This window comes from Elephas maximus, chromosome 3 (assembly GCF_024166365.1).
Source record: "Elephas maximus indicus isolate mEleMax1 chromosome 3, mEleMax1 primary haplotype, whole genome shotgun sequence".
Taxonomy (NCBI): Eukaryota; Metazoa; Chordata; class Mammalia; order Proboscidea; family Elephantidae; genus Elephas; species Elephas maximus.
The window spans coordinates 32,693,817-32,715,862 of record NC_064821.1 but is presented as its reverse complement, the minus strand read 5'-3'; the positions used below and the strand labels follow the sequence as shown (position 1 = coordinate 32,715,862).

At 48.2% G+C, this 22,046-nt stretch overlaps 2 protein-coding genes across 4 annotated transcripts; both read right to left on the bottom strand.

The window, feature by feature from the left end:
- Positions 1–214: 214 nt before the first annotated feature.
- On the bottom strand, positions 215–15,619 carry IL27RA (interleukin 27 receptor subunit alpha). Of its 3 annotated transcripts, XM_049877120.1 has the most exons (15): positions 15,421–15,619; positions 14,900–15,017; positions 12,119–12,291; positions 11,878–12,038; positions 9,261–9,420; positions 9,084–9,160; positions 7,534–7,717; positions 7,250–7,432; positions 5,060–5,161; positions 4,830–4,988; positions 1,944–2,069; positions 1,420–1,507; positions 1,148–1,241; positions 964–1,033; positions 215–574 (listed from the first exon to the last, which is right to left on the bottom strand). In XM_049877120.1, the coding sequence occupies exons 1-15, from the start codon at positions 15,518–15,520 to the stop codon at positions 567–569; spliced, it is 1,803 nt and encodes a 600-aa protein (XP_049733077.1). In that variant the 5' UTR covers positions 15,521–15,619; the 3' UTR covers positions 215–566. The 3 variants fall into 3 exon arrangements, with proteins under 3 accessions (XP_049733077.1, XP_049733075.1, XP_049733076.1); XM_049877118.1 differs by having other exon boundaries at positions 215–1,033; XM_049877119.1 differs by having other exon boundaries at positions 215–1,033; positions 12,119–12,276.
- A 696-nt stretch (positions 15,620–16,315) lies between these two features.
- On the bottom strand, positions 16,316–18,027 carry RLN3 (relaxin 3). The gene is made up of 2 exons (XM_049877157.1): positions 17,838–18,027; positions 16,316–16,554 (listed from the first exon to the last, which is right to left on the bottom strand). The coding sequence occupies exons 1-2, from the start codon at positions 18,025–18,027 to the stop codon at positions 16,316–16,318; spliced, it is 429 nt and encodes a 142-aa protein (XP_049733114.1).
- Positions 18,028–22,046: the final 4,019 nt, after the last annotated feature.

Sequence of the window (22,046 nt, the reverse complement as noted above, 5' to 3'; positions counted from 1 at the left end):
CCTGCACATCCACCTCCACCTGGGCTTCTGGACCCCCTGTCTACTGCCTGTAACCCTGGCCCCCTTCTGCAATGAAGCCTTTATACTTGAAAATAAAAAGTTAAAACACTTGGACAGCTTGAAATGTGTGTGTTGCTAACACAGAACTTCCCCACCACTTTCTGGTGGGAAATCAAAGGTTTACTGGAATCAAAGAGTATGAAATCAGCGAGAGTACAGATTTAGCTGCTATAACCGAAAGACCTCAAGCTACAGTAGCTATAAAAACATAAAAGTTTATTTTTCCACTGGCTCGGATCCATGTGATCACTCAGAGACTTAGGTTCTTTCCCACTTCTTGCCCCACCCTCTCCTTGGGCATGGTCAAACCTGGAACAAGGGCACGGTGATTCTCCAGCTCATGGGAAAGGGAGGAGAATGTGGAGGAGCCCCTACCCAGTGTCTTAAGGCCCACCAGACAGGGTGGGGGGTGAGAGTGGCACACATCGTTTCTGCTCTTGTTCTGTTGGTGAGAACTCAGTCCATAGCTGCACCTGGCTGCAAGGGAGGCTGGCAATTGTTCCCAATTACAGTTCTGTTAAAACGGAAGGACAGACTTTGGGAGGCAGCTGATGCTCTTGATTTCATCATACATTTTCTTTTACTCCTTCGTTCACCTACTGTAGTCCTACTAGGGCTGGCCCTTCTCTGTGGAGGTCCTTCAATCCCAGCTCTTCCAGCTGGGTGCCCTCAGGCAAATGACTTGGCCTCTCTCAGCCTCAATGTCTTCATCTGTCAACAGGGCTGATCTAGGGCTGGGGTGAGCACCTTTGTGATGTGACCTGTAGCCCCCGGCCTGGGGTAAGGTTCAAGCCAGAATCTGATGTCTGGGGGCCCCCAGCAGGCCCAGCTCCTCGGGTGTGGGCAGGAAGTGTTTCTCATACCCATAGTCAAGCGTGGTGAGGGGCTGGGAGGGCTCCATACCTGGTGGTGGCTCCATTTCCTGCACCTCCAGGATGGGTACGTCTTCGAGGGGCCGGGCCTGGAGCCCCTCCTGGGAAGGGTTGAGGCTGAGATTCTGACCCTTTGCCCCCACTCCCCACCTCCCAGATATCCCAGGACCCTCCACGTCCCCGGTGGGCCCTGACAGCCCTGCCTTTTTTCTCACCTCGATGTGGGGCTGGCCAGAATTGCTCTTGGCTGGGTCTGGAACATTCTCCCAGACCCAGTGGGGCAGCACCTTGTGCCAAAGGTGGGTGCACCTGGCAAGCAGGAAAGAGTCAGGGCAGGGATCCCAGTGGCCAGACACCTATGCCCAGGTTGCATAGTCCAGGAGCATGGACGTGCCCTCAAGCCTTATCCCTCTCCCCACCCCAAGCTCAGCTAATGTCCAGCTGCCCTCCCCACCCTGGAAGAGACCCTTGTGTCTGAGAGCCTCACCTTCCAGAGATGGCCAGGAGCAGGCCCATCAGGGGCACACCCCATAGCAGTAGGACACCTGGAAGAACTTTCCACTTCAGTGTGTTATCTGTGGGGGAAGAAGAACGTTTGGACACCAGGGGGGAAGGCTTGGGGCTGGGAAGGGACTAGGTAAGGCTCATGGATGAGGCAGGGATTAGGTGAGGGAGGATTTAAGTGGGAGGGGCTTGTGACTGGGTGGGGGCTAAGGTTGGGGGGGATCTTGAGATGGAATGTGGCTTGTGTATAGAGCAAGGCTGGGTGAAGGGCCAGTACTCAGTGAAGGGTCAAGGGGCAGGGACGGGTGAAAGGGTGAGAGACACACACTGCCCCAGAATACACAGCAGCACTGAGCAGAACCAAAATGTCCCAAGGCATTGTCAACAACCACCTCCCAAGTCAAAAGGTTGCCCACCTACTGAAGGTCAAGTAATGATTTCAGACACCCCCCCACCTCAAATGGAGCAGGCCCCCTCCTTGCGGCAGTCCCACCCCAGACTCCCTACCTGGTAGGTGCAGCTGGATTCTGGGACCAGGTGGGCCCTGTCCTGCCATGTTGGACACAGTCATCCACAGCTCAAAGGTACCCCAGTGAAGGTTTGTCAGGGTAGCATTCTGGGTGACACCACTCACTAAAGGACACAACCCGACAGGTTGAGGAGGTAGGTAAAGTCCCACTTCAGGGCCTTTGCACATGCCATTCATTCATGGCTCCTTCCTTGCCTCCTTTAAGTCTTTGCTCAAATATCACCTCCTCATGGAGGCATTCCCTGAACCTCCCTTTTAAAACTGCAAGCCCCTTCACCACCTGCATTCCCCGCTTCATGGCCTACTCAGCACTTATCACCATCTGACACACTGCCTACTGTTTATTCTGTGTATGCCTGTGTGGCCCCCATTAGAAAGGCAGCTTCAGCACCTGGCCCAGTGCCTCGCACAGGGTAGACACAACCAAAACCATATATTCAAGTAAATGAAAGAATGAATGAGCATCACATCCCTACCTGCACAAAGCCCCGTGGAGAGAGATGCAACCCCAACAAGGGGGAGATATTCCCACCTCCTAGAACTATTTTTGTTGGCCTTTTCTCCTGAATTGTTATTTTTTTAGCTGAAAGAGGAAGTAGCTTTTGAGTTGGCTATAGGATCAAGGGAGAACTGCACACCAATCAAGATCCATTGACATGGAAAGGTGTCCAAGCTAAATCATTACCTGCCGTGGAAAAGGCAAGTTGGCGAAACATCTCAGTCGTAAGATCCAAGAGCTAAACTATAGCATGGTCCACTTTTATTTTTAAAAAATGTGTATGAGTGTGTATGGAGCCCTGGTGGTGCAGTGGTAAAGTGCTCGGCTACTAACCAAAAGGTTGGCGGTTCGAACCCACCAGCTGCTCTGTGGGAGAAAGATGTGGCAGTCTGCTTCCATGAAGATTACAGCCTGGGAAACTCTATGGGGCAGTTCTACTCTGTCCTATAGGGTTGCTATGAGTTGGAATCGACTTGATGGCAATAGGGTTTGGGGTTATATATATACACATCTATCTATCTATCCATCCATCCATCCATATCTCTCTCTCGCTCGCTCTAAGTGTTTGCACCACCCAGGAACTATACACACACATATGCACTTATAAAACTGCACACTTATAAACTTAAAAAACTGCATGTTTATAAGTGTGTGTGTGTCTGTGTGTGTATAGTTCCCGGGTGGTGCAAACAGTTAACGTGCTCAGCTACTAACTGAAAGGTTGGAGGTTTGAGTCCACCCAGAGGCATGATGAAGGCCTGGTGATCTACTTCCAAAAAACCAGTCATTGAAAACCCTATAGAGCACATTTCTACTCTGACACACATGGGATCATCATAAGTTGGAATCAACTTGATGATAACTGGTTATTTATTTTTTGGGGGGGAGGGTTAATCATATTACGGTGATTTTATTTAAAGGTCTATTTGAAGGAGCCCTGGTGGCGCAGTGGTTAAAGTAATCGACTACTAACTGAAAGGCTGGTGGTTTGAAAGCACCAGCGGCTCCTCTGCTTACATAGAGATTTACAGCCTTGGAAACCCTATGTGGTCACTTTGAGTCAACTGGCTCAATGGCAGTAGGTTGGTTGGTTTGTTTGTTTTTTATCAAGAAAGGGAAAAAATGTGGAACAGAACTTCAAATTCCCAAAGAATCCAGACTTCCTGGACCCACTGATGCTAGATGAACCCCTGATACTGCCCTGAGATACTCTTCAAATCTTGAACCTAACCTATCCCCTGAAGTCATCTTTAAACAGAAAAACAGTCTAGCTCAAAAAGTAAAGAATGTCACCCTTAAGTACTGCGCTTTTTAAAAAAATTAACTTTTATGAGACCAAAGGGGCAACAGTAACTCTAAAGCATAGATGAGAAGTTTAAGGGGAAGTGAGTCTAAATTGACGGGTTATGAAACACCTAGAGCAGAAATAATGGGAATGTCGACACAACACGAAGAATGAAACCAAAGCCACTGAACGATATGTGTAGAAATGGTTAAATGGGAGCATGTTTTGATGTGTATATTCTTCCAAAAAATACAAATAAAACCTTTATCAGTTAGAGACAAATGCTGAGGTACTAAAATACTTAAGGATGAAATGACACCAAAGATTTTAGAAAAAAAAAAAAAAGTCTGGGGGATAAATTAAAATAGACAAAATGTTGGTACTTGTTGAAGCTGGGCAGTGGGTACTGGGGTTTTGCTGTGCTTTCTAGTTTGTACGTGCTTGAAAATTTCTATGATAAAAAGTGAAAATCAAAAAACAACACACACGCTTCTATGTTGGCATCTGCATAGGAAAAATCTGGATGCTGTATTGTCAGCATCAGAGAAACAAAGACAATGCTGATACTCTTGACGATATATGTATATATTTTAGCTTTTGTAACAAGCACAAATAACTTTTGTATTTAGAAAAAAGAGCAATAAAGAGATTTTTAAAAAGTCATTTGTGCTCAGGGTAAAAACTGAGCCTACACCCAAAGGTATGAAAAAGAAATAAAAATCATTTGTAATCCTACAAGCCCTGTTAACACTGTGGGGAATTTCTTTTCATATATTCACACTTGTATTCACTGCTCAGTACAGAGCAATGGAATTTTGTAATCCTGTCTATCTTTTTCACTTAATAAAATATGACAGGCATCTTTCAATGTCAATAAATATAGATCTGAATCTTTATCTTTAATGGCCGAATGATAGTCCATTACACTGATAGCTGTCATTATCCTCTACGGGATAGATGGCATCAGGTATTTGCCCAGGAGCTGAGAGGGAGCCAAGGGGCTCATCTAGGCGCAAGGGTTGGGATAGACTGATGGCGTGGGTCTTGTAGGGGCTGGGAGGAGGGGGCAGGGAAGCTCACCATTAGTGCAGACGCGGAACCCAGTTTCACTCTGTATGCACAAGGTGTAGTGGGTAAGGTGGCCACGAAGTTGGTGCCGTGGGACCTCTCTCCATGCTATGGTGGGGATGCCTGAGGGCGCATCCTGGAGTCGCCAAAGCTCTGGCCCCATCAGGGGTGCTGGAGAGAAAGCCAGTGGGTCAGACCTGCTGGGGTTCCAGAACCCTCCATCCTCCAGCCCTACTTCTTACCTAGTTCCTCTATGAATCCCCAGACTGAGGGGGCAGGAGCCAAGCCCCAAGGAGAGACTGTGGTCACTGTGATCTGATAGGGCACTCCTTTCTCGAAATTCCCTGAGTCGGGGAGGAACAAAGTCCAGTTAGAGTTGGCTCTCCTTCCCTCTCATTTCCTACTTTGTAGGTGTCTTCATTAGGGTCCCCAGAAGGAGACCCTGAGATAGGGATTTGAGTACAAGTTGCTTATATGGGAGATGACCCTAGCCAGGCAGCACCAGCAGGACAGTGGGGAAGAGAAGGCAGCCAGTGAATGGTATGTTATCAGGGAAGCTCCCACCATGGGCAACTGGGGCTTAGTCCCACTGGGAACCTCAGGGAGACAGCAGAGAGCACGCACCTCAGAGTCATCCCACCCAGGAGTGAAGAAGCTGGGGTATTGATCCACCAACTCCCTCCCATCAGTTATTGAGCGAGGGCTGCTTCTGAGGGGCCTTAAATTCCCCAGCACTTCCAGCCAGTTACCCAGGCAGGCAAAATGCTTCAGTGACCAGGAAAAGCCCTTGGGCCAGGAAATGCAGGTGCTGACAGCTGGGAGAGGCCCAGCGGCTGTGAGGTAGTCAAAGGAGGGGATATGGGTCGGGCAGCTACAGCTCCTGGAACAGGAGGTGAGCAGACCCCCTTCAAAACCTACTGCTTCAGCATGGCCTTCCCCAATGGAAATTTCTCCAGAGTTGAGGGTCCTAATATTTCACCCAGGGAGCCCTGGTGGCACAGTGGTTAAACGCTGAGCTGCTAACCAAAAGGTTGTCAATACGAACCCGCCAGCTGCTCTATGGGAGAAAGATGTGGCAGTCTGAGTCTGTAAAGATCACAGCCTTGCAAACCCTATGGGGCAGTTCTACTCTGTCCTATAGGATTCCTATGAGTCAGAATTGACTCCACGGCAATTTTTTTGTTTTTTTTTAATTCTTTCACCCATATTTGTGGACCCTGGGACTCTGTCCTAGATTTCTCACTCACACCTTCTCACGCCCTCTCAAGTCCTCTATATGAACAACTGAATCTCCAATACCAAGCTCCAGCCCAGAACCCTTTGTGGGCCCAGACCTGAATACCCAACAGCTCCATGGATGATGCCAATTAGATAACCACATGAGCATCACAGACCAACATACCCAAATGGGTTTACAAAACTTCTGCTCTGAGACTCCCGATCAGAACCTGCCTGGCTCTCTCCGCTCCTCGGTCCCCACCTGGTCCAGCCCCATTGTCTCCTATCTGGACCAGTGCATTGCCCTGGTCCCCAGCTTCTACTCTCAGCCCCACAGTCTGTTCCCTTCATAGCCACCAGAGGGCGCCAGTGAGCACCTAAGACAGGGCACGTCCCTCCACTGCTCAGAACCCTCCACGGTTCCCACCTCAGTCAGGGTGAAAGTCCAAGTCCTCCCTGTGGTCCACAAGGCCCCTGACCTCCTCTGCCTCCAGTCACCCCCTTGCTCACTCTGTTCCACCATACTGGCCTCCTTGCTGTTTCTCTAATATGCCAGGCATGGACCAGCCTCAGGACATTTGCACTGGCTGTTCCCTCTCCCAGGAATGCTTTTTTCCTCAGACATCCTCATGGCTCCTCCCTCACCTCCTTCAGGTCTTGGCTCAAATACCACTTCCCCAGAAAATCTTTTTCTAACCTCTCCTTCTAAAAGAGCAGTTCTCCCTCCTACCCCTCCCCCTGCTTTATTTTTCTCCAATTACATATACAGCTGTTTGTTTAATTGGCAGCCTGCCTCACAAGAACAATGGCTCCATGAGGTAAGGGACGTTGCTGAGAGGTAGGGTACTGTGACGGCGCAGGGCTTAGCTTCAAGAGCCTGACTGTGTGGTTCAAATTCTGCTTCTACCACCTACTTGCTGTGTGGCCTTGGGCAAGTTGCTTAACCTCCCTGGGCCTGTTTCCTCATCTATAAATTGAGCGTTATAATAGGAACTCACTTTATAATGAAGTTCAACTGACTGAATGCATATAGAAAATGCCCAGAAAATACCAGCTGCCCATATGTGTACCACTGTCTAGAACAGGGAGCTCAACAAATCTTTACTGCATGAACAAATGATACTCAAACCATAACACTTTCTCCTTCCAGACTGCCCATTAGTCTGCCTTCCTTCACCAGCCAGGATGGGATCTCAGGTGTCCCACAGCCTCACCTGGCAACAGGACACTGAGATTCCCTGGGGGAAGCCGGACCCAGCTGAGGTTCTCTGGGGGATCCCCATCTCGAGCCCAGTCCACCACATGCTCCCACAGCTCCCTGGCTTCCTGCTGCCAGGTCACCAGCAGCTCCTTACTGTCAGTGGTGCTGCTGACCACCACATCATGGGGGGCAGAGCCTGGAAAGAAAGGGTGGGGAGGAGAAGTCTTGCCTGTCCACTCAGGAAGTTCCCTCCCAACCCTCCAGGGCACTGAGTGGAGGAAGTTCACAGCCTCTTACCTGAGCAGGCCAAAGATAGGTTAGTGAAGATCTCCCGGGTGCTGGTGTTGACAGCGGACACCCCAGCCCACTCCGCCTGGGTTGGGATAGAGGAGCTGCAGCAGGGGGTCCCTTCCTGAAGCACCTCTCTACCTCCAAGCCAGAACTGGACACTGTAGCTCATTTGCACACAGGGCCCTGGGGCCTAAGGGTGGAAGAGAAGTAGGGGTTAATAGCTCCCATTTATCAGGCACATACTATATGCTTCAGTGAGGTCACCCAGCAAACTAGCCAGCAAAGTACTTTTTTTTAATTTATTTTTGTGTTGTTGTTGAGAATATACACAGCAGAACATACACCAGTTCCACAGTTTCTACAGGTACAATTCAGTGACAGACACTGATTACATTCTTTGAGTTGTGCAACCATTCTCACCTTCTTTTTTCCAATTGTTCCTCCCCCATTAACATAAACTCACAGCCCCGCCCCCCCAAGTTCCTATCTAATCTTTTGAGTGGCTGTTGTCTATTCGATCCCACGTAGGTCAAGAGATCTTAAAACAGCCAAGTATTTTTGTTGGCTCCATTTTAAAGATGACGAAACTGAGTCTCAGAAGGGCTCCAAAACAGAGAAAGGCAGGATTAGAATGTGGTTCCAGGGCTGGGACTAGGACAAGTTGGGTGAGATATTCACTTTGGATACAAAATTTAAGGGAAGGCTGAAAACCCAGTAATCAAGATAAATAATATTTTACTAAATCAAAATTAACACACACCAAAAAAAAAAAAAAAAACCCACAATGAGCAAAATATCAACCTTTTAAGTAAAGACAGGATCTGGCCCTGCGCTTGCATGATGCTGCCTCACTTGCCTCACCCTAATCCTGATTCTGGTTCCAATCAAGCTTTATTTTCAAAAACAGGCAGCTGGCCCATGGGCCATAATTTGCTGATTTTTTTTTTTTAATATTGCATTAAATCATTATTTATCTTGATTACTGAGTTTTTTGGCACTCCTTAAATTTTGTGCCCCAGGCAAATGAGTGCCTCACTTGCCTCACTGTAGTTTGTGTCCTGTGCAGTTCTTACGAATTTCAGATTTCTCACTGTCATATAGCCAAGTGGGTACATGAAGCAAAAAGGGCGGTACCCTCGAGGGGACTCTGGGGGAATTTGTGGGAGTTTTTGGTTGCCTCGAGGATTGGCATTTGGTAGGCAAGAACCAGGGATGCAACACTGTCCTGGAAACAAAGAAATGTTCCCATATCTCTTGTCACTTGAATGTTGTCCCCACTGGAAACTCATGTGGATAAAAAACTTGTTGCAGGTGGCTTGGACTGCAGATACGATGGCTGGAGCTCAGGCATACATATTGGACCATGAGGTAACATATAAAACATAGCAGACCAGTGTGATGAAGGAGCCTGGAATGGTGAAGCTGCCACATCAGGCTAATGTGCCAACCCCTGAACTCCCTTTATATGAGAGAAACAACCTCTGTCTTGTTTACATCATTGTTATTTGGGGTTTCCTGACATGTGCAGAGAAATGTAATTGGCCCCTGCAGCTCACCTTCCACAGGAGCAAGGCTTCCTGTTCAGCAGCTCTTGGTCCACAGAGGTTCCCAGACACCCACACATCTTTTGGAGCTGATGAGGTGAGGTAAAGAGGGACAAAAGAGAGGGGTATGATAAATCAGGCTTCCAGAAGCAGAGACGAAGGTTTGAGGGCAAGCCCGGAGATCCTCACCAGAGGGCGGTGTCTGGAAGGACAGAATGGGGCTCCACTCGCCCCACAGATCCTCTTCTACTTGCATTCGACAGCGGCCAGACATCTCATAGCCAGTGGCTAGCTCCAGATCCTGGATCTCAACAGGGGTCAGAGGTATGGACTTCAGTTCTGGCTCCAGCTGGGGGAGAGACAGGAGAGACGGGATAAGCTGAGGATACTTGGCTATACAGGAGCTAACCCTTATGTGCCAGCATTTTGGTCCCATTTTGCCTGGGAATGAGGGGGTTCTCAGGACACAGAACTTTTAGTCCCAGGACACCAAGACTAGTTGGTCACCCTATTATTATGCTCATTTTACAGATGAGGAAAGAGAGGATCAGAGAGGTGAAGTGACTTGCCTGAGGTCACAGAGCTGGTGAGTATCGGAGTTGGGATTTGTACCCAGGCAGTCATACTCCAAAGTCTGCATCTACCATTGCTCGGAACTGTATGAATAACTGCAAAGACAGTAACTCTGCTCTTTATTGTGGTGTTTTGTGTTAACAGCTGTGGCTGAGACAGCTGGTTGTCTCCAATATCCACTCTCTCCTTCTTCCTTTGGAAATAGAATCCCTGAGTATTAGTGGGAAATATGGCTGCCTAAAACACACTACATTTCTCAGCCTCCCTTGTAGTCAGGTGAGGCCATATGACTATGTTCTGTCCAATGAGAGATGAGAGGAAGTGATGTATAGAACTTCCAGGTCATGCCCTTAAAATGCATGGGCAGGTCCCCCAAATCCTAGCTCTGGAGTTACCTTCTGCCATCTTGATGTGTGACCTTGGGAAAGTTGCTTAACTTCTCTGAGGTTCAGCTTCCCCAACTATAAAAAGAGATCTTACCAGGAACTCAATAGATAGTCCCAGATAGAATGGGAAAAAAATGTGGAACAAAATACAAATTCCTAAAAAAACGCCAGACCTACTGGACTGGTAGAGACTAGATGAACCCCTGAGACTATCGCCCTGAGATACTCTTTAAACTCGGAACTCAAACCACTTCCAGAGGTCACCTTTCAGCCAAATGACAGACTGGCCCATAAAATAAATAATATCACCTATGAGTATTGTGGAAACCCTGGTGGCGTAGTGGTTAAGTGCTACAGCTGCTAACCAAAGGGTGGGCAGTTCGAATCCGCCAGGCGCTCCTTGGAAACTCTATGGGGCAGTTCTACTCTGTCCTATAGGGTTGCTATGAGTCAGAATCGACTCGACGGCACTGGGTTTTTTTTTTTTTTTAATGAGTATTGTACTCCTCAAAATAATCGTCTAGGTGAAATCAAACGGTTAACATTTACCCTAGACCAAAGTTAAGAAGGCTAGAGGGGACAGGAAAGCTAGATGAATGGAAACAGAACAACCAGAATGGAAACGAGAATGCTGATATACTGTGAAGAAAGTAACCAATGTCACTGAATGATATGTATAAAAAAACAACAAACAAACCCATTGCCGTCGAGTCAATTCTGACTCATAGAGACCCTATAGGACAGAGTAGAACTGCCCCATAGGGTTTCCAAGGCTGGTGGATTCGAAATGCTGACCTTTTAGTTAGCAGCTGAGCTCTTAACCGCTATGCCACCAGGAACAGTATGTACAGAAATTGTTAATTATTAATTGTTAATGAGAACCTAATTTCCTGTGTAAACTTTCACTGAAAACACAATAAAATATTTAAAAAAAAAAAAGAGAGAGAGAGAGATCTTAAAAGCATCTACTGTACAGGGAGGTTGGGAGAACTCAGCAAGATAATCTTTGCTGAGCAATTAATACACAGTAGGTGCTCAGAAGTATCAGCTGCTTTTATTATTATTTTTGACTATTTACTGGAAGCCAGGCTCTCCTCCTTATCTGTAAAATGGGTAGATGTAAAATGCATTTACCTCAAAGAGGTTTTCCAAGGATTCAATAAACTCATTGATTCAATAAACTCTCATGCTTGGGAAGTGCCTAAAACAGTGTCTGGTACACAGTAGACATTCTTTGAGAGTTTGCTGTTGTTTTTATAGGCAGTCCCCGACTTAGGATGTATTCAAGTTATGACGAACCATACTTATGACTGTCCTTTTCTGTTTATCTTATCATTAGTAATACATACCGCATACAATATCACAGCTCATAATTTGCCGATGTTAACATTCTCAGGTATAATGTTTCCAACCCCCAAAGACAAAGAAAGATTGAATTTATAAAGATACAGACAATAAAAGGCAATAATAGTGAAAAAAAAAAGGTATTCAAATACGTCAGAACTGACTTCTGACAGAGTAGTCGCCGGCACGGAAGCCCGTCATAAGTCAGGGAACACCTGTATTATTTTAAGGTTAACTTAAGCTGTTTGAGACTTTCACTTGTTCATAAAAATGTTAAAGAAAGTTTATTGAGTTTCTCAAAGATTTCAAATACAGTCTGGGTTGTGACTGCATGGAATTTATAGACTGTTCTGGGAGAAATTTTTTAGCTAAAGACGACATATATATGGAGTGGTGGGGGGCAGGGATGAGCCCTGAGCTGGGTCTCTGATTTGGGAGTGATGTCCCGGGGCTCTGCCTGAGACAGGCTGGAAGGAATAGGGGCCCTGACCCCTGACACTCACCAGGGTCCAGGCCTCCTCCTGGCATCTTCGGTAGTAGAACTGACAGACCATGTCCTCCTGCTGGTGTGGCCATGTGGGTGGGGCCCATTGGACAGTGGTCTCCAGGGGGTCGTCCTCTGAAAAGTTTATGTCAGGGGACAGCCACGGGGCATCCAGCTTCACTGGGGAAGAGGCAGGATACAGTCAGCTGGGCCCTCCAGGACCACCCACCCCCCCCAGAATGCCCTCCCCACTAAGTTACCTCGGGTTTCTAGGTCCACGGAGATTGGGGGCCAAAGAGGCCCACCTGCCTTGGCTCCCCAGACAAGGAGTGTGTCAAACTCTGTGAACAGTTCCCGTGGAATGGTCACCCAGCTCTGCCCCGCAGGCACTGCCACGACCTGAGTTCTGTTGAGATGGCTATGGGGAGAGATGCTGGGATGGGGGTACACTGGGACCCAGAGCCATAATGACAAGAATCCTAGTGCTAGCAGAGAAGTCATCTAAGTGCCATGGCTGGAGCCTGCTCTGCCTGGATTCAAATCCCGGCTCTGCTGCTTCCAGCTGTGTGACATTGAGCAAGTGACTTAATGTCTCTGTGCTTTAGTTTCCTAATCTATAAAATGAGGCCAATAAGCTGAGAGGGCCAGAGAGGGGAAAAAATGAGGTAATAGACGGAATGTGTTCGGAACATCGTCAGGTGCACAATATATGGCTGGTTGTGGCATTGATTATGTACTATTATACACATATATATGCATATTTACATACATTCAGCTATTTGGTTAGCAAATCTTTACTGTGTTAGGCCCTCTTCTAGAAGCTGGGGATAGAGCTAGGACCAAAATAGACAAGGTCCTGCTCTCTGAAGCTGATGTTCCAGTGGGTGAAACAGATAGGAAAGACATATGTATATTTTTGGTGCCATCTCACCTGGTGGTAAGGAGGTTACGGTGTGACGATAGAGGGGGGAACGATGGTGCTGTTTTATTGAGGGGGGAGGTCAGGAAGGGTCTCTTGGATGAGGGGACATTTAAATAAAGGCCTGAAGAGGTAAGGAGTCATGCAGTACCTGGAGGAAAAGGATTTCAGGCAGAGTGAATACCCAGTGCAAAGGTCCTGAGGCTGGACTGTGCCTGGTGTGTTTGAGGAACAGCAAGGAGGCCAAAGGGGCTGGAGCAGAGCAGATGAGTGGGGGAGATGAAGGCAGGGAGGGGATGCGGCAGATCCTTCAGGGCTTGTGGGCCGCAGGGCAAACTTAAGCTTTTACCTAGAGGGAGGTGGGAGTCATAGAGGGTTCTAAGCAGAGGAAGGATGTGCCCTGACTGCTCACAAGCTCCCTCTGCTGCTGGGGAGGGGGGTGGAAACAGACTGTGGAAAGTGAGCATAGGAGCGGGAGGTCAGGGTGGAGGTAACTACACTGGTTGAGGTGGGAGATGATGGGGGCTGGAGGGTGGGGAGAAGACCCTGGTGGCATAGTGGTTGAGAGCTACAGCTGCTAAACAAAAGGTCAGAAGTTCAAATCCACCAGGCGCTCCTTGGAAACTCTATGGGGCAGTTCTACTCCGTCCTGTAGGGCCGCTGTGAGTGGGAATCGATTCCACAGCAGTGGGTTTTTTGGGTTTGGAGGGCAGGGGGTGGGAGAGGTGTTCTGGATAACACGGATGATGGAGCAGATGTGGGCGAGAAAGAGAAGAAAGTCCCCAAGGTTTAGATTTCAAAGGCTTAAAACAGGGCCTTCACCAAAAAATCAAAAAATAACAAGTGCTGGCAAGGATGTGGAGAAACTGGAATCCTGTACCTGGACAATAGGAATGTGAAATAGTGAAGCTGCTTTGGAAAACCGCCTGGCAATTACTCAAAAAGTTAAACAGAGAGTTACCACATGACCCAGCAATTCCTCTCCTAGTTCTATTACCCCAGAGAATTGAAAACAGGTGTTCAGACAGATACTTGTCCACACATGTTCATAGCAGCATCATTCACAGTAGCCACAAGGTGGAAACAGCCCGAGGGTCCATCAATGGATGAATGGATAGACAAAATATGGTATGTTCATGCCATGGAATATTATTTGGCCACACTGATACCTGCTACAACATGGCTGGACCTCAAAAATATGACGCTGAGTGAAAGAAACCAGACACAAAAGGTCACGTACTGTATGATCCCATTCATACGAAATGTCCAGAATAGGCAAATCCATACAGACAGAAGCAGGTTAGGGGTTGCTAGGGGCTGCAGGGGGAGGGGAACAGGGAGTGACTGCTGAGTGGGTACCAGAGTTTCTTTTAGGGGTGAGGAAAATGTTTGTAACTTGGTGGTGGTTGCTTGCGAATGTACTAAATGCCACTGAATTAATTGTTCACCTTAAAATGATTAATTTTATGTTACGTGAATGTCACCTCTTCAAAATAAATTTTAAAACAGGACCTTACAAACCCCTCAATCTTCACCAATTAAAACCAGGCCCCCTATACCCCATTCCCACCTTTTGGGGCCCGTTGACTCTTCCCTTGCTTCACAGAATTTGAAATGGTAAGTTTTCAGGTATGATTCATCTTTAAGGGGAGGCTGTCTCCCAGGCCGGCTGCGAGCCCCACGAGGGTAAGGCTTTCTGCCTGCCTCATTTGCTGCCGGGTCCCCAGTGCCTGGAACAGCACCGCCAAATAACAAATGATCTTTTCAGAGGCACACAGAGGTTTAGCTACTTGCCTAAGGTCACACGGCACTAAAAATAGCTCCTAATTGTTAAGTATGTCCTCCTTGCCAAGTGCTTAACTCACCTAATGCTCAAAATCGAACCAAGGAGGCAGGTTCCATTATCATCATCATTTAATAGGGGAGGAAACAGAGGCTCAGAGAGGGGAAGTGATAGGTTCAGGGTCACACAGCAAAGAAATGAGGGAACCTGGATTTGAAGGGCTTGACATTGGGGGGAGGGCTGGGGTCAGGACTCCCGGGTCTTCTCAACCTGAGAAGACCCCTCCACCCCCCCATCCCTCCAACGCCTCAGTTTCCCCATGCCACCACGCATACTCACTACTTCTGGCTCTGGAAGTGCAGCGTGGAGGGGGCTCCTAAGTCCTCAAGAGGCTCCCATGAGCAGTTCAAGTCTCCTAAGGATCCAGCTCGGTAGCACTGCATTGGACCAGGGCTGCCTGGAAAGGGCGCGGGGCGCGGGGGGGAACAGGAGAGTCCCAGGGAAGGGTCACTGCACACTCCAGGACTTCTGGCAACTGCGGGGGCGTTCGGGGTCCCTTACGGAAGTGAGCAGCAGGAAGGGAGAGCGGGGGGCCTCTACCCGGCTTCGGGCGGCACTTGTCCCTCTCTCTGCCAGCGGGAGAGCGATGCTTGTCACATCCTGTTGCTGCCCCAAGAGCCGCCACCCCCACCCCGCCGGCTGGGGTTCCGACCTCGCTGCCGCCCCTTCCCCAACTCCTTTCTTTGCCCAGTGCCTGCCTCTGAGGGGCCGAGGGGCGTCCCGCCCTCTGCCGTTCATTCCGCAAACTTCTGGCACACCCTGGCAGGTTTGCGCTTCAATGGTGAGCGCTCCAGACTCACCCTGTAAACGAATCCGGTTCAAAAGCAGAAACAACAGAGGCAGCAGCCATAGGTTCGGCAGCGGCCGCAGGCGGTAGGGCGCAGCCCGGGCCCCCTGCATGGCGCGCCCGCGCCCCTAGTCCCGCCCGGCCGGGCGCAGCCCGCCTCGGCTCCGTCTCTGGGTCCTCCGCTCGAGGCGGCCACGGGAAGCGGAGTCACCCCTCAAGACCGCCCCCGCACCTTGCGCTCTGGGTCCCCGCCCCTTCCCCGTGACGGAAAGTCCCTGGGTGCAATCACTGGGGCTGGGGAGGGGGAGTGGAGAACCATCTTGAAGGCGTCTGGCCGGGGGCGGGTAGAGGGGCGCCGAGGGCTGGACCATATACTGCCCAGAAACCCACCCCAGCAACAACACACACGGGCTGCAAAGTCCTTTGGAACTTTTATTTTTGGGGTTGAAAAAGTTCTGATCCCTCCCGCTATCAGGCCCCCATCCAGGGTTATAAAGAGAACCCAGGGGTCTGGCTGCCACCCTTGGGGTCCACAGCCTTGGAGTTGGGCAGGTGGAATTGGAGGGGAAGGGGCTGGAAGGCAGGGAAAAGGATGTAGGGTAGGGTATGAGGGGGGCTGGGGCAGGGGTATAATGTGGGCAGTGGCCCTAGTTGGGGCTGGGCAGAGGTCAGGGCTCAGGATTGGGGCACCATTTGGCCAGGTAGGGGGCCAGCTGGTTCAGGACACAGGATCAAAATAAGATGGACAAAGGGCAGGGCAGGGGACCATGTCCCAGCCCACACTTCTCAGCAGCCAGTGAAGCATTGATGAATGGGTGCATGAGGGTGGAGAGATGGGTGGGCACCCATAAGTGGACAGCAGGGCTGGGGCATTGGCCTGGTGCCCTTGGCTGCCCAGCACCCCCCAACTAGCAGAGGCTGCTGATTTCACTCTTGCTGCACCCCCACTTGCAGCAGTTGCTGGAGAGGCCAGTCAGGACATCACGGCCACCCCGCAGAGCCCCTGGGGTTCCTTGCCAGCTAGACCGGCCCCCGTAGAAGGCTTGGGGGGACTTGGTCAGGGCCAACCACTCATTGGAGGCCACTGTCTCATCCAGCTTGCCCGCCAGGCTGTCTGCATCGGAATCTGCGTCTGGAAAGGCACCCCCTGCAAAAGATGAAGACACTGCTCCAGATTCGGCTCTGCACATCCAGAGCCCTGGCTGGCCCGGCTGCTCCTCTGTTCTTGAGATGTGGTCTCATGGGCAAAATTTTTTTATTCCAGCCAGGCCTGGGTTCAAATTCTGGCTTTGCCACCAGCTTTGATGGACAGATTATTCAACCTCACTGAGTTTGACTTTCCTGTCATTTATTTTCTCCTGCTGTTTATGTATTGAGAAACTGATGACTAAGTGCATGCAGCCAGGCTGACTGAACATGGATGCAGCCTCTTTGGGCTAAATAGTGAGCAAGTGAAATTTCTTCTCTTAGCCTTGGTTTCTTTGTCTGCAGAGCGGGGAAAATAATAACTCCTATGTCTTGCGTTTTATAAGGAGTAAATGAGTTTTTTTTTTTTTTTTTTAAATGTAGAACGGTGTCTGGCATGGAATAAGCACTCGAAATAGCCTCGATGACTTATCGAGTACTTACCGTGTGCCAGGCACTGTTTTAAGTGCTTTTGTGGATTAGATCCTTTATTCTTCTCAATGTCAACACCATAGGGAGGGGTGATTTGTTCACCCCATTTTCCAGAGAGGACCCTGAAGCCTAAAAAGGCAGAGTAACTTGTACAGGAACACACAGGTATTAAGTTGTAGGGGTGCTGTTGGAACACACAAGCACAACAGTGTGCTTCTGTGTCCACATTCCATCATGTCCTCGTCATGAACATCTATTTTCTGCCAGGCCCCTGCCCATGATGACACCAGGACTCCTGCCCTCTGCTGTGCCCAGACTGAGCCCTCTACCCTGCACAGACCATGTCCTTATCTGTTTCAACTCAACTATGCCACTTAACACGAACTGTCTGTCTTGTTCCACAGATGAAGAGGTTCAGAGAGGGATAGTGACTTGCCAAACAGGGACACCTAGTGGGTGGCAAAACCTGGCCTTATAGCCACCACACCTCGCATACGACCCGCACCAGAAGGCTGGAAGCACTTCGTGAATGGCCCCTCCTGGAGTTGTATGAGTGGCAGCCCACAGAGCACAGACTCAGCATGTGGGGTGCTGCGGAACTAGCAGACCGTGCTGACTTCCAGCCCCCATCCTAGCTCTGCAGCTCTGCTCACCTGCTCCCCGAGCCCTTGGAGGACTGGGCTGTTCTCCCAACTGGAGGTGTGGAGGCCAGGGACCCTTCTACCGGAGCCCCTGCTCTTATTTCTGTCCCTGGCTCCTTGGGCCCATCCTGCCATCCCGCTTCCCCCCCGCCCCGCACCTGCCCAGTCTCACCCATAGCTTCCTGGGTCAGGGCATCTGCCCGTCTCCACCTGGAGCCTCCACAGATGAAAATGACTGCTCGGATGAACTCCCGGCCGCAAAGCTTCACACCGTAGGGTGCAGCCCGTGCCTCAGCCTGTAGCCACAACTCCCCAGCCAGCACCCACACCGCGAGCAGCAGCAGCAGTGTGCGCTTGACCATGCTGGATAGAGGCACCTCAGACGCAGGAGAGGGCTTGGCCAGCAGCTTCCTGGAGTGATGACTCTGCTGGCTCCAGGCCCCCCATTTATATCTCCTACCTACCCCGACACCTTGTGTCCAGGAGCTGAGTGACATCCTTTATCTCCCCCAGCAGAGGAGAAGCGAGCATGACCCCCCTCTACCTTGACCTTTCCAGTTCCTGGACCAAGTGATAACCTTTCACTAGGGACTGGGTGACGTGGCCCAGCTCACTGTCATCTTCCACGCACACAGGCGAGAAGGTCTCGATTCAGACCCAGACCCTGACCCCACAAGGCTGGGCGAGAAGGTGCGGCTAGACCCTGTAGGTCTGGGGTCCCAGGTCTCTTCTATGATAATAATAATAACCAAAACAACACCAGTAACAGTGACTGCTCCCCAGTACAGGCTATGGGGCATTTTGTATGCATGTAATTCTCCCAACAACCTGTGACAGTGGTTTTCAAGCTGGAGCCAGAGTCAGAATCTCCCGGAGGGCCTGTTAAAACACAGATTGCTGGGCCCCACCAGCAGAGCCTCTGATTCTGCAGGGCTGGGGCACCCAAGAGCCTGCATTTCTAACGCGTTCTCAGGGAGTGCCCAGGCTGCTTCTGTGGACCAGGCTTTTCTTTTTAGTGTGTTAAGTATGCATATATAACAAAACATTTATCATTTCAACAGCTTTTATGTGTACAGTTCAATGACATTAATCACCTTCACCATGTTGTGTGGCCACCACCACTATCAGTTCCTAAATTTTTCCATCACTTTTAACAGACGCTCAGTACTCCTTAAGCAATGACTTCCTCTTTCCCCTTCCCTCCCACCCTCGGTAACCACTGATAAACTTTGGTCTCTACACATTTTTTTTTTTAATTTTTAATTATACTTTAGAGGAAAGTTTAGAGAACAAACTAGTTCCTCATTAAACAGTCAGTACACACATTGTTCCATGATATTGATTAACAACCCCACGACATGTCAACACTCTCCCTTCTCATCCTTGGGTTCCCATTACCAGCTTTCCTGTCCCCTCCTACCTCTTAGTCCTTGCCCCTGGGCTGTTGTGCCCCTTTAGTCTTGTTTTGTTTTATGGGTCTGTCCAATCTTTGGCTGAAGAGTGAACCTCAGGAGTAACTTCATTACTGAGCTGAAAGGGTGTCAGGGGCCATACTTTCGGGGTTTCTCCAGTCTCTGTCAGGCCAGCAAGTCTGGTCTTTCTTTATGAGTTAGAATTTTGTTCTACATTTTTCTCCAGCTCTGTCCAGGATGCTCTATTGTGATCCTTGTCAGTCTCTTCACATTTTTAAAAAATTTTACTTATTTACTTTTTTGTTGTTGATGAGACTACATACACCAATTCCTCCGTTTCTACGTGTACAATTCAGTGACATTGATTACGTTCTTCAAGTTGTGCAACCATTCTCACCCTCCTTTTCTCAGTTGTTCCTCCCCTGTTAATATAAACTCACTGTGCACTAAAGTTCCTATCTAAACTTTCAAGTTGCTGTAGTCACTTAGGATCACAGAACTGAATTTATCATATGATTACAGAATAATATCTACATGATCCCACATAGATAGTTCTTAAAAGAGCGCAATGCTCAAGGCAGACATTCATTCTTTACCATTTAAGCTAAACTATTGTTTGTTTTTAAGAAGACTTCAGGGGATATTTTTTGTTTAAGGTTTAAAGATTATCTCAAGGCAAAATAGTTTCAGGGGTTCATCTAGCCTCTATGACTCCAGGGAGTCTGGAGTCCCTGAGAATTTAAATTCTTTTCTGCATTACCCCCTTTTGGTCAGGATCCTTCTATAGCCAGGCACCATCTAGTTCTTCTGGTCTCATGGCAAAGGAGGTAGCTGTTCATGGAGGCAATTAGCTACACTTTGCACTTCCTCCTCTTATTCCTTCTTCCTGTGTTGCTCCAGGTGAGTAGAGACCAATTATTGTGCCTTGGATGTGGTCTTTATACATTTGTCTATTCTTGTTATTTCATATAAGTGGGATCATGCAATATTTGTCCTTTTGTGACTGACTTACTTCACTTAGCTTAATGTTTTCAAGGCTCATCTGTGTTGTAGCATGCACCAAGACTGCATTTCTCCTTATGACAGAGGAATACTTCATTGTATGTGTATACCACGTATGTATGTACCACATTTTGTTTATCCATTCATCTGTGAATGGGCACTGGGGTTGTTTCCACCTTTTAGCTATTGTGAATAGTGCTGTAATGAATATTGGTGCACAAGTATCTATTTGTGTTCACGGGCCACGCATTTGAAAGCCATTGCACTATGAAGTTGGGACAGTGATCACCCCACATTACAGATGAGGAAACTGAGGCACAGAGAGGTGAAGTAACCTGCCCAAGTACAGGGTGTGGGTGGGGTTTAAACAGAGGCAGGCTGACCCCAGAATTCATGCTCTCCAAGGGAAATTTGTTTTAGGATCAAAAAAAAAAAAAAAAATTTAACACTATGTATCACAAAAAAAAAAAAAAATTTTTTTTTTTTTTTATATCACAGAGGAGCTGTGATATGCTGGTAAATGTTTAATGAGGAGCTTTCCAGAAAAAAAAGGCCCTGATTTGTTGCAATTGTTCATTTCTAGCTGATTTCAACCAACCAGTGTGATGATACCTACTGGCTCCCAAAATTCCAGAAAAGTTAACAGTCAGCTCTCACAAGCCAGTTTGGGCCAACTCCAGAAAACCACTGGAATGTAAAAAAATACATGAATGCATTAAAGAATCATTATAAGTGGAACACCCAAGTTATTACCACTCAGGCCAAGAAATACAATGGGCTATTACTGAAGACACCCCCCACCTCTATCTCCCCTCCCCAGTCACGACTCTCCTTCCCCTCAGAGGTAGCCCCTATCTTGTTTTTAGCTGCCATGAAGTCCGCTCCTGACTCATGGGGACCCCATGCACAATGGAATGAAACACTGCCCAGTCTTGCACCATCCCCATGATCAATTGCAGATTGGACTTCGACCATTGTGATCCATAGGATTTTCGCTGGGCAAGTTTTGGAAGTAGATCTCTAGGCCTTTCTTCCCAGTTTGGAAGCTCTGCTGAAACCTGTTCAGCATTAGAGCAACACACAAGCTTCCACTGACAGACAGGTGGTGGCTGCACATGAGATGCACGGACAGTGAATCGAACCCAGGTCTCCCACATGAAAGATGAGAATTCTACTAGTGAACCACCACTGCCTCCATCTTCGCTTCTTTGCTTTTCATTATAGTTTTAACACCAGCATATATACCCCTTGAGACAGACAGCTGAGTCTGTGTGTTTCTTTCTTTTTTTAAATTGAGCTTTTTATCAAAGTACAGCTCACACTTCAAAAAATAAGTGAACACCTTGAAGAATTTTCACAAACTAAACTCACTTCTGTAAACTCCATCCAGGTGAAGACACAGAACATTTCCAGCCTCCACTCAAAGGTGTGTGTGTATGTGTGTGTGTGTTAGTTAAGCTCCACCTCCAGGAGAGAGGAGCATTAAAGAACTTGTGGACATATATTAACCCCCACCCAAAGTAATTAATAAATAATTGGGGGTGAGATACTTTGAAGCTATGCAAACATCCCATTTCCCTTTAAGCTTTCACCCACTAATTTTTGCACCTATTGGTGAATCTTGTCCCCACTGATTATTCCTGCTGTGTTTGCCTAACAGAATTTTTCCACTTACCTTTTTCCTTCTACATTTATTACTTTTTTCTCTTCTTAATTTTATTTTAATTAATTTTATTTTGTTGTTGTTGTTGAGAATATACACAGCAAAATATATACCAATTCGACCGTTTCTACAATTCAGTGACATTGATTACATTCTTCAAGTTGCAACTATTCTCACCCTCCTTTTGTCAGTCGTTCTTCCCTCATTAACATAAACTCACTGTCTGCATTTACTATTATTTATTATTTGGGATTTTTCTATAAAGAAGAATTGTCAAATATTCTTGGAAGTCTTAAAACCAAAC

Bases quoted from the DNA above. Each gene is read 5' to 3' on its own strand.
- IL27RA (XM_049877118.1), bottom strand. From the start codon at position 15,520: ATGCAGGGGGCCCGGGCTGCGCCCTACCGCCTGCGGCCGCTGCCGAAC. The intron at 12,292-14,899 runs GTGAGTATGCGT...CCCCCATCCCAG, and splicing joins CACTTCCAGAGCCAGAAGTA to CATCTCTCCCCATAGCCATC. The intron at 2,070-4,829 runs GTGAGCTTCCCT...TGTGTCCTTTAG, and splicing joins GTTCCGCGTCTGCACTAATG to TGAGTGGTGTCACCCAGAAT.
- RLN3 (XM_049877157.1), bottom strand. From the start codon at position 18,027: ATGGTCAAGCGCACACTGCTGCTGCTGCTCGCGGTGTGGGTGCTGGCT. The intron at 16,555-17,837 runs GTGAGACTGGGC...CATCTTTTGCAG, and splicing joins CCTGACCCAGGAAGCTATGG to GGGGTGCCTTTCCAGACGCA.